Below are 16345 nucleotides of genomic sequence, written 5' to 3'. Positions count from 1 at the left end.
ACCTGAACGACATTAAATTTGTCTCGGAGAACAACGTAAGGAACCTTGGTGTTATCTTTGACCAGGACATTCAAATCCCACATTAAACAGGTTTGTAGGATTTCCTTTTTCCACCTTCGGAATATGGAATATTGCTAAGATTAGAAGCATCCTTTCCAGGAGTGATGCTGAAAAACTAGTTCATGCATTTATTACATCAAGACTGGATTACTGTAATTCATTACTCTCAGGAAGTCCACAGAATGTAGTTAAAAGTCTTCAGCTTGTCCAAAATGCTGCAGCTAGAGTTCTGATGAGAATTAAAAAGAGAGATCATATCTCTCCTGTCTTAGCTTCCCTACATTGGCTACCTGTTAAATTCAGAATAGATTTTAAGATCCTTCTTCTCACATATAAAGCTCTTAATAATCAAGCTCCATCATACATCAGTGATCTGATTGTTCCATACGTTCATAGCCGAGCACTTCGCTCTCAGACTGCAGGTCTACTGGTGGTTCCCAGAATATCTAAAATTAGGATGGGAGGCAGATCTTTTAGTTATCAGGCTCCTCTCTTGTGGAACCAGCTCCTCGTGTTAGTCTGTGAGGCAGACACCTTGTCTACTTTTAAGAATAGGCTCAAAACATTTTTATTTGATAGGGCCTATGGTTAAAATCTGATGTTAGCCTAGATCTGGACAAGTGGGGGAGTAGAGGGGGGTGGAGTGTACAGTCGGTAAAGACGGCTCTCCCTTGCCCTGCCTCCAACATGCCTCCATCTAAAAAGGCTAGGTTATCCAGAGTAATCTCTGTAGTTATGCTGCTATAGGCTTAGACTGCTGGAGGATACACTGACCACTTTTCACACTCTACTACTTTCTTCTACAATCTGCTCTTTAACTGTATTATTTCCTGCAATTTCAGCTATTAACTTTATTTTTTCTCTAAGTGTTTTTCTCCCCAGAGGAAGCTACAGTGATTTTCTGCTGAGCTGTGGTGGCCTCATGGAGGGGGCCATCGTCTAGCACACTGCTACTAACCACTTAAACATTCTCCCTCTCCTGATAATAACTTTTTGCTTCCTTGACGTTGGATGTGCTACTTCTAGTTTACCCGTTTAACAATAGATTCACTAGGGTAAATACAATAAAGTTTATTTCTCGCCAAATAGAATATTTACTAAGCAATCACATTGTAACCATGGACACATTGCTTGGTGTGTGTGTGTGTGTGTGCGTCCATGCGTGTGTGTGTGTGTGTGTGTGTGTGTGTGTGTGTGTGTGTGTGTGTGTGTGTGTGTGTGTGTGTGTGTGCCTGCTCTGTCTTCTCGATCCCCAGTGAGTCGTGGTGGATGGCTGCTTATACTGAGCCAGGATCCTCTGGAGGTTTCTTCCTGTTAAAAGGGAGTTTTCCTCTCCACTGTCGCTTGCTTAGTATGAGGATTGCTGTAAAGTCACTGACACTAGTCAGTGACTTGATGCAATTTGCTGGGTTCCTTATATAGGAAACTTTTTTTTTCTTTTCTGATTGGCTTAATGAACTGACCTGAATTGAAATGTTCATTATGTGAAGTGCCTTGAGATGACTCTTGTCGTGATTTGGCGCTATATAAATAAAACTGAATTGAATTGAATTGAATTGAATAGTGGTGAATATCATATCGTCTGCACTGTTTAGTGACAAATATCATATCGTTTGCACTGTTTGTGACAAATATGGTATCGTCTACACTGTTTAGTGATGAATACTGTACAGTCTACACTGTTTAGCGATGAATATCGTACCGTCTATACTGTTTAGCGATGAATATCGTATTGTCTACACATTTTAGCCATGAATACTGTACAGTCTACACTGTTTAGCGATGAATACCGTACAGTCTACACTGTTAAGCGATGAATACCATACAGTCTACACTGTTTAGCGATGAATATCGTATCGTCTACACTGTTTAGTCATGAATATCGTACCGTCTACACTGTTTAGCGATGAATACCGTACAGTCTACACTGTTTAGCGATGAATATCGTACCGTCTACACTGTTTAGCGGTGAATATCGTACAGTCTACACTATTCAGTGGTGAATACCGCACAGTCTACACTGTTTAGCGATGAATACCGTACAGTCTACACTGTTTAGCGATGAGTATCGTACTGTCTACACTGTTTAGCGATGAATACCGTACAGTCTACACTGTTTAGCGATGAATACCATACAGTCTACACTGTGTAGTGGTGAATACCGTACCGTCTACACTGTTTAGTGATGAATACCGTACAGTCTACACTGTTTAGTCATGAATACCGTACAGTCTACACTGTTTAGCGATGAATACCGTACCATCTACACTGTTTAGTGATGAATACAGTACAGTCTACACTGTTTAGCGATGAATATCGTATCGTCTACACTGTTTAGCGATGAATACCGTACCGTCTACACTGTTTAGCGATGAATACCGTACAGTCTACACTGTTTAGCGATGAATATTGTACCGTCTACACTGTTTAGTGATGAATACCGTACAGTCTACACTGTTTAGCGATGAATTCTGTACCATCTACACTGTTTAGTGATGAATACAGTACAGTCTACACTGTTTAGCGATGAATATCGTATCGTCTACACTGTTTAGCAATGAATACCGTACCGTCTACACTGTTTAGCGATGAATACCGTACAGTCTACACTGTTTAGCGATGAATATCGTACCGTCTACCCTGTTTAGCGATGAATATCGTACAGTCTACACTGTTTAGCGATGAATATCGTACCGTCTACACTGTTTAGCGATGAATATCGTACCGTCTACACTGTTTAGCGATGAATACCGTACAGTCTACACTGTTTAGCGATGAGTATCGTACCGTCTACACTGTTTAGTCATGAATACCGTACAGTCTACACTGTTTAGCGATGAATACTGTACCATCTACACTGTTTAGCGATGAATACCGTACCGTCTACACTGTTTAGCGATGAATACCGTACTGTCTACACTGTTTAGCGATGAATACCGTACAGTCTACACTGTATAGTGGTGAATACCGTACCGTCTACACTGTTTAGTGATGACTATCGTACCGTCTACACTGTTTAGTGGTGAATACCGTATTGTCTGCACTGTTTAGTGGTGAATATCTTATAACCAGATTCTTGCCAATACACACTAAAATATCACGCCAAATTATCATAAGTACTTCATGCTTCTAAGTGATCAACTCGATTAGGAGGATGGACTGTAAAGCTGCGTTCCATAAAAAGCCGTATTCAGTGACCAGAAGAATTGTCATATTTTACTTTGCTCTTTAGCAGGCTACAAAGGAGCGTAATTACAGTGTTGTGTGGGAATTTCCACCACATGTTTTGGCATTGGGAGTTTAAAGACAGCAATTTTAAAACAGAGTGGTTAGGCTACATCTGCAGATATAATTTCCCAATGAGGTAAAACCAGTAAGCATGAGTTACCCACAACCAGGAACTCTACTGGCCCATTTACTAGTACATACCCTGCCAAAGGTACTCAGTTGGTCCATGCAATGGACCACAAAGTGGTTGTTTTCTTTGATGGATTGCATACTTAATACTAAATCCCAATGAGATTTAAATGGATAAAAAATCCTGGGTGACAGGCTGAGAAATTAAAGGTTTTGGATTTAAGAGAATAAAAAGCTCTGGTAATTTAATAACATTGGGGATACAGATCAGCAAACACCATTCAGCATATGACTTGAAAAAGGTGTGCTAGTCAAAAAAATTATAGTAAAAAAGATCATGTGCGGGAAGGATGATGGTCCATTAACTTGAAGCAGCCAGGCAGCACATTTTCCTCTTTACTGACAAATCTTAACATGGTATTGGTCCGGAATGTCAGCAGAGGAGGCCAAAGTCCACATCTTTGTGTGTGTGTGTGTGTGTGTGTGTGTGTGTGTGTGTGTGTGTGTGTGTGTGTGTGTGTGTGTGTGTGTGTTTGTGTGTGTGTGTGTGTGTGTGTGTGTGTGTGTGTGTGTGTGTGTGTGTTAGAATAGCTAAAGCTGATCTGACTTGGTTAATTAATAACCACCACTTAACTGCAAAACAGCCTGTTTGTAATTACTTACGTCAGATGCAGGCCCTTTGTCGGCCCCCGGACAGGAAAAAGTGACAAATTCATGACAGCGCTTGTGCACCACAAAACAGCACACTAGAAAAGAAGATGAAAAAAGACAAATATTATCTCTGGATCACTTCAATTCCAAGATATGGAAACAAATATAGACCCACCAAGACAAATGAAAACATATATGCCAATGATAATTTACATCCGAGTCATTTTTCCATTCAGAAAATTACTTTTTTTTTAAATCTGCAGCACAGATTGATTCAAACAGAACCGTATCATGCTTGGTATCATGATTACACCTAATAATGTAAAATCTGCTGCAGGAAACTCCCCACATTAGCAGCTTCCCGCTCACAGTTTGACATTGCTCCCTAAAATAAACAACACAGTCAAATGTCTTTAGTCAAGGGTTTTCAGACATGCTCTAAACGTTCTCACGCCTGGTCCAGAGGGGCTCATGGTAAACTAATTAGACATTTTCTGAAGAAGGAGATCACATGGGAACACAACAGCAAACAGAATGTGAGCAGTGAGTGAGTGTGTCAATAACACATCATTTTAAGGTTTTCTACGTGCTTGTACCAATATGAGGTAGGCCTACTGAGGCAACACAAACAGCTATCAGGAAGCCACATTCACAGAAAGCCATTTGATGTAAACAAAACATGTCTGGCTCTGCCCAGGAGCTAGTTTTGCCGTGGGAGTGTCTTTCCAGAGAAAATTAACGTGTGAGCAGAACTGCTGAATATCCAGAATTTAAGAGATTTCAGATGGGCATGCCACGTAGACCTCTGCGGGACCGTGCCAGGATGAAGATGACGCCGTTCCAGTTTGACACTGATGATGGGATGGGGTCTTAGACCAAGCATGAGCAAACATGCAAAGCCAGTCTTGTTTCAAATTCTGGACAACCACACCATTATGCTTTTAAACACAGGTTTTTCATATATATATCATATATATGCCCCTTATATGTGATACACAGATCACATATAAGGGGCAGAGGAGGCCATTGATTAGGCAAAGGTCTTGTAGAATACCTTGTAAACGTGATTTTATTCATTTGTTGTTATTAAAGTGTGTCTTACTCATCAATATCAGGATGTAAGAGCAAAAAGTAATAAAAATAAATTTAAAATGCTAAATAAAATAGCACAGCTAGCCAAAATAGGTTGAAACTTGAAAGCAGATACCCTTAATTCCCTTTTTCTAGGTTAAAGTATATGTTTAAAGGATCAAGTTTTATTTTAAATACATATATTTTTTAGATATCTATTATAAAAAAAACATTGTTACATGAAAACAGCTGTCCTTAAAAATATCAAGTATTTCTATTACGTAGAGTGCTTTTAGACTAATGGACAAGCAACATAGTAAAAAAAAATCCATTAGATTAACCTGATTATAGAGCTCCGGGAGTTGAGGTCACTTCTCCCGGCATGCAACAGTTCAAATCGAAACAACGCCATATTGGCAGGCAGAAGCCGGCAGTTGGACTATTTGTTATTGTCAGAAAACTCAATCAAACGGGAAATATGGTAGATTCCTGTTGTGCCCCAGGATGCAGAACAGACGCAGACGACATAAGGGATGAGCCATCTGCAGGGATCCGGAGCGCTGCAAACGTTGGATCATAAAACGCGCAAGTGACCGGGCTAAAATGAAGCTGTGGGACCCCGAGAGAAAAGGTTTTCACTTATGCAGCGACCACTTCATATCAGGTACTTAAACCAACGTTTCCTCAACTGTGTATGGTATTTATTTTAAATGCTTTTATTACGATTCTTAGTGGGCTTCCTAAACTTATTTTGGCGTGGCTTTTTCTGTCTTATTACTCATAGCAACAAGTAAACATCACGTAAAACGTTGCCTCGTGTTTCTGCGTGCTGCCGTTTACGTGTTTTATGATCACAGCAATTAACCGGCTAAGCTGTATTTAATTTCTAAGCAATGGTTGATCAATTGTCAGATCACACATAAAAAGCACTTTGGATTGCTGTTATTTGTCTCACCGAGACAGATCTCAGACAGATCCTGAGACGCTCCTGCCTGACATATTTATTTTATTCACGGGAAAAAATCAGACTAGTGATTTCTCTTGGCGTTCAGTTTATACATTCAAACAGCACAGCATTCTATTTAAACTACTTACATGTAAATCTGTTATTTGTCCACCCATCCATCCATTTTCATCCGCTTATCCGGAGTCGGGTTACGGGGGCAGTAGCCTAAGTCGAGAGGTCCAGACTTCCCTCTCCCCAGCCACTTGGGCCAGCTCCTCCGGGGGAATCCCAAGGCGTTCCCCGGCCAGGTCCGGTAAGAAGTCCACTCCGACAGCTTCTGGTGTTTTTAAAAAGTATCCCAGGGGCATGGTAAGGGTCGGAGATGTTTAGCCTATTTAATTTCTGACTATATAAAACTATTTCTTCGGTTTTAAAGTGTGAAGTAAACTCCAACGAAGTAAAATCCAAGCCGATCCCGTTCATTTTGTTTACCTTTGTTGCCTGCCAACATGGCGTCTACTCTCTGAGAGTCACGTGACGTCCGGAGCTCTATAGTATGAATGATTGTCTAACCGTCTAAGTTGTACTCCGGGTGAAAAAAAGCTCATATACGCTTGTTTTAGCATGGAGAAGTCTGCTTGTGGAGAAAGTAGCTTCAGATGACAGGATTTTGAGTCTTACATCCTGCTATTGATGATTGATTATGCTGCTTCACTGCCACCTAGGATTGACTGAATAGTGTTTGTTGTTAGCCTCAAGGGCAACCTGCTGGCTTGATTATCACCTGTAAGTTGCTTTGGGCAAAAGCATTTGCTAAATACATAAACATACACAAACATATTTGGACATCTCGCTTCTGATTGGCTATCAGACACGTGACTACCGGTGACTTTGTTTGCATTGCAATGCTGATGTTATCTCCACAGATAACACAAGCCTGCAGGAGCTCTGCAGTGTTGTGGAGTTGCTGCATGTTAAACTCATAGTGACTGGTCATTTAAAAAATAAGTAAAAAGATGGTTTCTCAGTGAAGGATTCCTTTAAAAGGCAAATATTTAGATGTGAAAGCCTAAATTCAAATTCATTCTACAAATGAATTTATAGTCTGGCCACGACTCACAGCACTCAGTGATGGGGTGGATCTACAGTTGTCTCAAACCATCTCTGCATGATATTGGACAACACTAGGACCAATTAGAGCAACAAACAATATGACGTATTAACCACTAAGGAAATCAAGAAGAAGAAGAAGAAGAAGAAGAAGAAATACAACACATTTAGTCTAAATCGTCCAAAGTTGATGCCAAAGCCATTTGAGATATAAGAGCTCCAGTCATTAGCTCGCTCTGCTCAAGCTGCAGTTTCAAAACCATCATGGAGGATAAACCACACGTGCTTCAGGCTGAACGAGTCACAGATTGGAGGAGTCTGAAGTATGGGTACTTCAAGGTGGCCAATAATAAAAGGTAGTTTGTTCGCTCTTCGAGACTTCTTCGGCTCACCACAGCAGCAGACTCGATGCATGAGCACTTTTGAAAGCTGGCAGAAAGTACACCACAATGTTTACGAAGCTACAAAATTTATTTACCAGTGAATGAATGCCTTTTAGTCGAGTCCTGGCCCACTTTCAACTGTTCAACACCAAGTCTGTCTGTTATTAGGACAGGTGTGACTTTTTCCCATTTAGTCAGGTAGATGATCTCAAATTCATAGCTAATGAATTGAAAAGATCCATATTTAAAAAAATGCAACATGAGAGACGTTAGTCAAATTTAGGTTGTTTTACCTTAGAAAAACAACTAATAGCTTAATTTTGTTAATTTTTATTATAAAGTGGTTCTTTACTTATACTTTTATATGCAACCATTTTTTGTTGTACGCTTTAAATTCACAAGATGACAATTGAAAATAATCAATGTAAGTCATCTCTGGCAGCCCTAACAAAGAGTTAAGTGAAATTTTAACAAATATCCTCTTTGTTCTTATTGCATATTACCATGTAACAGAGGTCTTCATCCTGTTTGATGGAGGTTTTAAAAAAAATAAAAATAAATTCTCAGCACCGTCAGCAGCAGGGTGCACGTCATAGCTCTTCATGGCCAGGTTGCAAACCTTGTTACACATTGGTGAAAATACCTTAAACTCATAACTTTTAGTGCAGCTGTATCAAACTTTAAATAAATCTTACAAGAGAGGTTGTGGCATGTGGTCAGAAAATTGGTGTTCCATTTTTTATGCAGTGGTTTGCTTTGATTCATTCATTCATTCATTCATTTATTTTTAATAACATTTTCTGAGCTTTAGAGCTGGTTGGACAAAATTTCAATTTTCAAGAAACTCCTGAAGACCCTGCTCTTCAAAGAGCATCTTCTAAACTAGCACCCTGCCTGCACCCGTCCCCCCTTCTCTACTGTCCACTCCTTGTTCCCTCCTCTCCATGACTGATGTCAAGTTGTTGTTGTTATTGTTGTTGTTAGCCTCAAGGGCAACATGCCGATTATCCCTTGTAAGTTGCTTTGGACAAAAGTGTCTGCTAAATACATAAACATAAACATAAATGGTTAAATAATCAATTTTCAAAAACTAAAATGTTGGCTACTTGTCATTTCCTAACAGAAAATCTTCTAAGTCAAAAAGACAAAAGGAGAAAATTAGGATATGGTCTCTTTAAATTCCAAACAGACTACTAAAAACATAAACATGACTTAGGCTGTGGGTCAGTTGCATAAAAAAGAACATGTCCCTGCAAACACAAATGTGAATGTGACTCCATTAAGATAAACAGGACAGATCAGTCAGAGACTATCGCCTCTACAGCTGCACGACTGCGGTTTAGCCTCAAATTACAGCTGTGCTCTCGTAGCACAGAAAATATACAGCCGCAACAGCGTTAACCACTTCCACTCCACAGTGGCTCACAACAGCTAAAATTGGAAATCAGACTTTACTTTGCATTTCTATCAGGCACCATGAAAATATTAGCATGCTGACGCTGGTTTATACTCAAAAACACACACACAGGGTGACATTAGTCAGATTTGATCTTAATTATTCACCTACTCATTACATTTTCATGATGCACCGTGGCAACGGCGAACACTTTCCACGAGTTTCATGAAGGTAAGTAACAGACGACTCATGATTGTGTTGATGTGTGCGCTTTTATCTGTGTGTGGGCTGGAGATCTGGTCACGTTCACTGCACTCAACTCTGCCACAGCTCTAACTAGAGGCGAGATTGGTCAAGAGGTTGTTGAAGCTATGCATGATGCAAAAAGGCTGAGGTGAAGTGATGAATAGAGGAAAAAACATGTTTGGTTTTCTTAAAAAAGGAGAAAGATACAAAAGTGGGGAAGCTGGGTCACAAAGAGTTAAAAATAGAGAAACTGCAGTATGTCTCTATTTGAAAATGAGTTTTACAGCTGGGGAGGAAGAATGCTTTAAAAAATAACGACACTCTGATAAAAGATGGTTTGAACCGAGGTTTCAGGGGTTTCGAGTTTGAATCCGGTGAAGATCTGAGCCAGAACAGGAGCTGAATTATGCACATGTGATGATTAGGATAGGAGGGAGAGGGTTTGGAATGTGTTTTTCACACGAGGGTCCTCATGGGGGTACATTTGGATATTTGTGTGCGTGTGTGAGTGTGCTTGTGTGAATGGATGCAGGCACAGCTGGGTTTGAGGCAATCTGAGGGGGCGGAGATATTTATTTGTGTGTTTGCAGCATATCAGAGAGATGAGAAGACCTGGAGCACAGAACACTGTTAAAACTGCACATTCACTTTAGAGACATTTGCTCATCAGTATGTCAGTTAAACAAAAATATTTGTAAATGCGCACACACACACACACACACACTACTGAAAGAAAGGCCTAGTGACCTGGCAAGGAGGTCTTTGCTCTGTTGCTTAGCAACCAGCCTGAGCCCTACAGTCCAGGCAACACTCACCACCCGGTTTTATTTGATTGACAGTGTTTACAGCAAATCAGGACTAGACCCCCCCCACACACACTCACACACACACACACACACACACACACACACACACACACACACACACACACACACACACACACACACACACACACACACACACACACACAATTTCTGCGATGAACCACCAGGATAACAGCAGGCCAACAGTTTCACATCAACAGGAGGACAGTCAGGAAATTCCTCCATCTTGGATGATTACCAGTATACACACCACTGACGGAAACACTCAATCATAATTCAGGCCTCAACATGCCTGAGCTACTGCTGCCAAAAGGTTCTATATGCAAATAAAAGCAGCTCTTTGAATGTTTACGTCATCTTTATCAAAAGGAAAAATCATTCCAGCAGAGTTAAAAGGAATTATTACGCAACATTTATATATTTAAAATCAGGAACTCTGTGTTGAAACGTGTTAAACAAATTTGTACCAAGCAGTGATTAGTAAAATTAAATCTGACTCATCAAACAAAATCAGTTCAGCGAATGAAAAAGGAATGAGCAACATTTATTTTGATCTGATTTACTTCCTTACAAGCAGTGTTGCAAATGAAGCGAGTAGACGTTTAATTTTGATATCTCCTTTAGCACAACTAAACGTCCAATAGCATCTACTGTACTCTCAGACGTTTTCAGATCAGAAAACCATGTAAGCTTATTTAAGTTCGACATGATCAAAATTTAAAAAGGCCCTCATGCTTTCCAGATAGTGCACAATCCTATCGACACCAAACAATAAAACACAACAGCCATGTGATGATGTTGGCAAAGGTGGCAGAACAACAGCAAAACACAGTGGGTGCATTTGGCTTGAGTCAAAAATTATCTTGTATTATTTTCAATATTTTGTGATGCCTTTTCTAACAACATTTCTTCCATTTGGTTCTACTTTTAGAAATTAATACATATGGGCAAGATTGTTTTATTCCCACAATAACATTCTGTTTATCAACCAAACTTCCATACCAGCTTTTCTCTTGCTTTTATAGCAACACTTTCTGTCCACGTGTTCTTATGTGATTAATCAATCAAGTAGAAAAATGTTTTTACATTGATTCTAATGATTAAAGTTATTTTAATCTCATAACTTATACTCTTAAGAACAATAAAAATCACAACTGCTGAGGTTTAAATCTATACCTGCTGAAAATGTGAACTCCGGATAATAGTACTTTGGACAATCCCAGTTTTTCATTTCAGGATAACCTGCAGTTGCAAGATTTGATTCAAAACAATGACACTTCTTAAAATACAACACCACAAACTAATGATTTATTTACTGAACCCATTTGAAGGTTTTTTTTTTAAATGTATTAACTAATCCGCGCGATCACAGCTGCACAACAGAAATACGGCCAGAAAAGACAGGATGTATAATCTTCATTCACAAACACAAATTAAGGATCAGATTTTTTTATCGACATTTTTACAGACCACTTAACATAATACACTGACCGCACTTAACTACTCCACCAAACCACACTCAAAAAAGGTTAAAAGCATATTCCAGTGAGTGATAAAGGGCAAATTAGAGATTTGTAAAACTGTTAAATCAAACCACTTAAACCACTTTAAACCACTGACATATTATGAGGCAAAATGTGACCAAACTCTACAACTACACCAAACCATACTTCACTTTTTTATTCTCAATTCTCAAAAACACATCTAACACTAAGGGCAGAGCTTTTTCTATTGCTGCCCTCAAGCTCTGGAATGACCTTCCATGCACATTAGGCAACCTTCATGTTTGAAAGTTGAGAACCTATTTCTATTCACTGACTTTTGAATCTGACAGCCTTGAATCTGCTGCTGTTTTATTGTTGTAGTGTTTCTGTTTCTAAGTAAGGGCTTTAATATCTTGGTTCCACTACAGGGTCCAGAACGGGGTGGGTCGCTATTTTGTCTGTGCTGATTGTAAAACTGGTCCATACAACCAGCCTGGACTGTTGTAGGTTGTAGGTTGATAGAACAATGGAGCAGCATGGCTAGGGTGGTACGGCTAGGGCAGAGCAGCAACAACATCAAAACAACACAGTCCACTGATTGGGGGACAGAAATATGTCACTATTTTCGACAAGCAAAGGAAAACCCAGAGTTCTGTTGTTTGTATTATCATTAGTAGTACACGGATGTGAGAAAATGCTAGTAAATAGCTGCAAGGTTTGGTCAGCTTTAGAGGTGCAATCATTCCTCACCCTCGTCAGCGATAGCCACATTCAGGACAAGATAGGCGGATCAGTAAGGAATGAAAGAGCGGCTTGCAACCAAAAGTTTCAAATGAACATTGGAACAACGTAGGGCCAGGCTGAAGAAATTAAAAGCACTGGTATGACGGAACGATACGCATTTACATTTAATCCTGCTGGCCAAGTGGTAGTCCTGCAGTTGAAACATTCTCCTGAAATTACAAATCCAAACTGGTTCATACATATAACGATGACCCTCCATGACACACTCCGACCCCCCTACCGCAGTGAGTTTATTAAGCTTGTATGCAATTTTTTTTTTATATTTTGTGCATTGAGCTGTTTTATAAATAAAGCTTGATATGGTCAATTTAAACAAAAAGAGCATACCAATGACAGCAACATGTGCAAACAGCAGTGGGATATAAAAAGGCCACATCAAAAAAGACCCTAAAAGATGGAGTAGTTTATTAGGGCTGAAACGATTCCTCGAGTACCTCAAATAATCTGAGTACAAAAAATCCTCGAGTCAAATGCTCTGCCTCGAGGCTTCGTTTAATTCATGTTTAATTAATTCATGGCTTTGCAATCGCCCTCCATGCTGCAGCACCTGACCAGGAAACATCCACATGTAAATGTTACTTCTGCAAGCGGACTCGGAGGTCCGCTATATATTCTGCGGACACTGTGACGTTTTCATTTGTAGCACTCAGTTTCAGCTCACACCGTACGTCTGGTAGCAACACGTCGGACCTAAAAATGTGCTATAAATAGCAGTTTTTAAAACACGTCGGACTTTTTATTGTGTTGTTATTGATGTCTGTTGTCCCTCGGGATTGCTGCAGGAGGACACGGGTATTTATGAGAGGAAAACGAAAGTAAATAAATGTTTTGTGATCAGTATATTTAATTGACATAACCACGGCAAACATGCTTTCTCGACAATCCTTGTTATTGTGTGTGAGACAAAAATGTAGAAATTAAAACGGACGTGTGTTAATAGGGAAATAGCTGGCGAGCCATGTTTGCGCATGCGCCGTGAGCGGTTCTGGTGCTGTGTGGGCCGCAGCCGCTCGCAGCACTTATAAAGCTGAGTCCAGCTCCACCTGATCACCACCTAGTAGATTCTCGCACGAGGGGAAAATTGGCTCAGGTTGTATACTTATTTTTTGCGCAGGCGTTTGTTTACTGTGAAGTAAAGTTGAAGTGCTGAAGTTTTGAAAACTAATTTTGAATAAAACTTGAAGAATAACTGGCAATGGCGTGCTCATTTTAAGAGGTCTTTCATATTTTATAACATGCTATTTGACATAATGGTTTACCAACAAAAAAGGATAATTTATTAGAGTACTCGATTAATCGATAAAATATTCGATAGAGTACTCTATTACAAAAATATTCCATAGCTGCAGCCCTACAGCTTATTGCTTGAGTCACTTTTCGGTGGAGTTCTAAGAACAGATGTCAGTCAGAAGGGACACACCTGCAGTCATTTAAATCCTCATAATACTTGATGAAACATTATTTTGAGTTCAGGTTCTCTTGTTCCCGACAGGAGCTTTGGGAGAAACCAACAAAGTGGCACAAACACTGTGACCTCCATGTTTAATGTACAAGTGTAGGTGCAGCGTCAATCCTGGTCGACTCAAAGAGAAGTGACTTAAAAATGAGCTTCAGCGTGAATGTGGAGTAAAAACAGCAGAGAAAGGACATGAACTTGTTTCTCTCAGTTTCCTGCTGTGTAATGTTTTTATTTCACCAATGAGGAGCAGCGCTGCCAGTTGTGTTTATGAACACTGTCAGGCGTTTTAACTCCACCAGCTGGCGTTCATCAGTTTCAAACACAAAAAGAAAAGAGAAAAAGCACGTGTAACTTTTCTACATGGTGGTGTTCTGGTCAGAGTCAGATTTTATGAGACTTTGTAGCTGCTCATATTCACTCCTAATAGTGAAAAAGTGTGCACCAGTAATCTAGACGAGAGGAGATTAAGGCACGGATAACCATTTCAAGTTCATGTTTTGACACCAACCTCCGCTTGTCCCCAAAAGGGCTGTGGTTTATTTTCTGTTCCGTTTACATCGGCTATGGGGGTTAGGGTATACAGAAGATAATGTAAGTTAACCTGCAAGTTACTTTTATTTTGAAAGTTTTTGGAAGTTTTACACAGCTTATGTGTTCCACTTCCCGCCTGGCCCGATCTGAACTGCAGAGTTTGACGTGTTTTGGAAGCATAGCTCGTAAAAAAAAAAGGCTCAAAATGTAATGATAGCGCCCCTTCGCTTCTGGGGCGAGTCCTAGTGCTTAATTTGAGCCGGATCTTGCCGGAACAAGATCCGGGAACTATTTTATTTTGAAAGGACCATTCTGGCAACTGTCTGCTAGGATCCGGCAACTCACGCGTCCAACTTGTGCTATACGCAGGATTCCAATTACAGGTGAGCTAAAAGGAGCTCCCAGAATCCCTCAACACACCCAGGAGGAGCCCGAAAACGATCTGGTTCTACTTATATTACAGTATCTATGTAGACTCTCCTGGAATTATTTTGAGCTGAGAGGCGCAGAGCTCTGATCGTTGACGCGCTCCAGACAGATGCGTCCTGAGCACGGCCACAGCATCATTCTCAAAGTGTCGCCACCTCAGAAACAAAGTTAACATGCACTCGTTTGTGTCGGCTCACATCCTTTTATGCTTTGTGTCTTTTATTCGTTTCTGATGCGTTTCGCTGCTGTGGAGCGCGTCACCTGTTTCATCCTCCGGTGACTTCACCGCACCGGTGCAGTCTGCGTGCGACGCGCACTCCGCCATTTTTGCAGTTGGTAGATCTTTTTGAACTGCAGTTCAAAGGTAATTCATAAGGTGAAAAATATGAAGCCATAGGTAGCAGTTTTTCCTTAGGCTTGAAAGGAGATGCAGGAAGATAATAGAGACAGGACAGAAAAATAGTCAAATAAAAACAAGTTTGTTTTTGTACCTGGTGGTTGCAAAGAACAGACTCCGTTGAAGGTAATCAGAAGTGAGGAACAGAAAATGAAGTTATTCTTTCAATGTTTAGAGCAGCAGGAACTCTGAGGCTGCAGGCGCATCAGTGAGTTTGCGGCCGCTGCTCGGGGGAGGGGGGGGGGGGGGCTGAAGCAGGGGAACAGTAAAGATGCAAAAACTACCAAGAAATGTGTGTTAACTTAGAAAATGTGGGTGCAATTTTAATTACTTGTCAACCCCCCAAACCCCCCCAAAATAACAGGGTTGATGCTCTACTTAATCTATACAAAAGTAAACGGCTGCCATTTTAAACAGGTAATCCTCTATGTTCACCAAACACACCTTGGCTGTATTAAGCAGAAATGTTCCTCAAACTGCCACCATTTTCCTATGTATTCCTGCTTTGCCCTTGGCGTTTGGCAACACATATCCACAGGAATGTACTTGGATTTATCACCTACATGTATGTATGTGAAAATTTGTGGACTTGCCCCTACAGATTTAAGGCATTTTAATCAGCTGGTAAGGTTGTTTTTGTTGTCCAAGAAAAAAAGACTTAATAAAATCAAGTTACAACTAGGATAAAATCAATTCAAATTCAGCTTGTATGATTGTGGAAAAATGTGTAAACATCCCACATGGTTAAAGTACAATGTACACAGTGTAAATTCAAGTCTGTATAACATCTAGAAGAGTTATTTGTTTTACTCATTATTTCTGCAGAAGCACATAAAACTGAGTTATAAATGATAACCTGATCTACAAACAAACCAGGGTCTATCCACACATATCACATTCTAGTAGTGCAGCAAAGTTTCTAGTAAAACGTCAGACCTTTTTGTTGCTTTTACATCTTATATTAAAGGAAGTGTCAAACGTTTATGTTTATTTACCACATATAGTTTTTGTTTTGTTATAAAACATTAGGGATGTAAGAAAATATCGATACGGCAATATATTGTAATATTTTTCCTACAATATTACATCGATATTCAAAAGCTGTGTATCTAATTTATGGAATAATTTACACGCAAACATTTGTGTATTTTCTTTACTTTTGGTACAATTTAAACACAGACCGCTACTTGGTAGCAG

At 39.9% G+C, this 16345-nt stretch overlaps 1 protein-coding gene across 2 annotated transcripts in view; it reads right to left on the bottom strand.

The window, feature by feature from the left end:
• Positions 1 to 16345, bottom strand: part of LOC107388621 (protein kinase C beta type) — a 66809-nt gene that overhangs the window by 33559 nt on the left and 16905 nt on the right. For both annotated transcript variants that reach the window (XM_070550134.1, XM_070550133.1), the window contains exon 3: positions 4081 to 4163. In XM_070550134.1, the coding sequence (XP_070406235.1) occupies positions 4081 to 4163 (83 nt within the window). The remainder of the gene's footprint in view (positions 1 to 4080; positions 4164 to 16345) is intronic.

Source organism: Nothobranchius furzeri, chromosome 4 (assembly GCF_043380555.1).
Source record: "Nothobranchius furzeri strain GRZ-AD chromosome 4, NfurGRZ-RIMD1, whole genome shotgun sequence".
NCBI lineage: Eukaryota > Metazoa > Chordata > Actinopteri > Cyprinodontiformes > Nothobranchiidae > Nothobranchius > Nothobranchius furzeri.
Note: the sequence above shows the minus strand (reverse complement) of the source record. Positions and strands in the feature narration are given on the sequence as shown.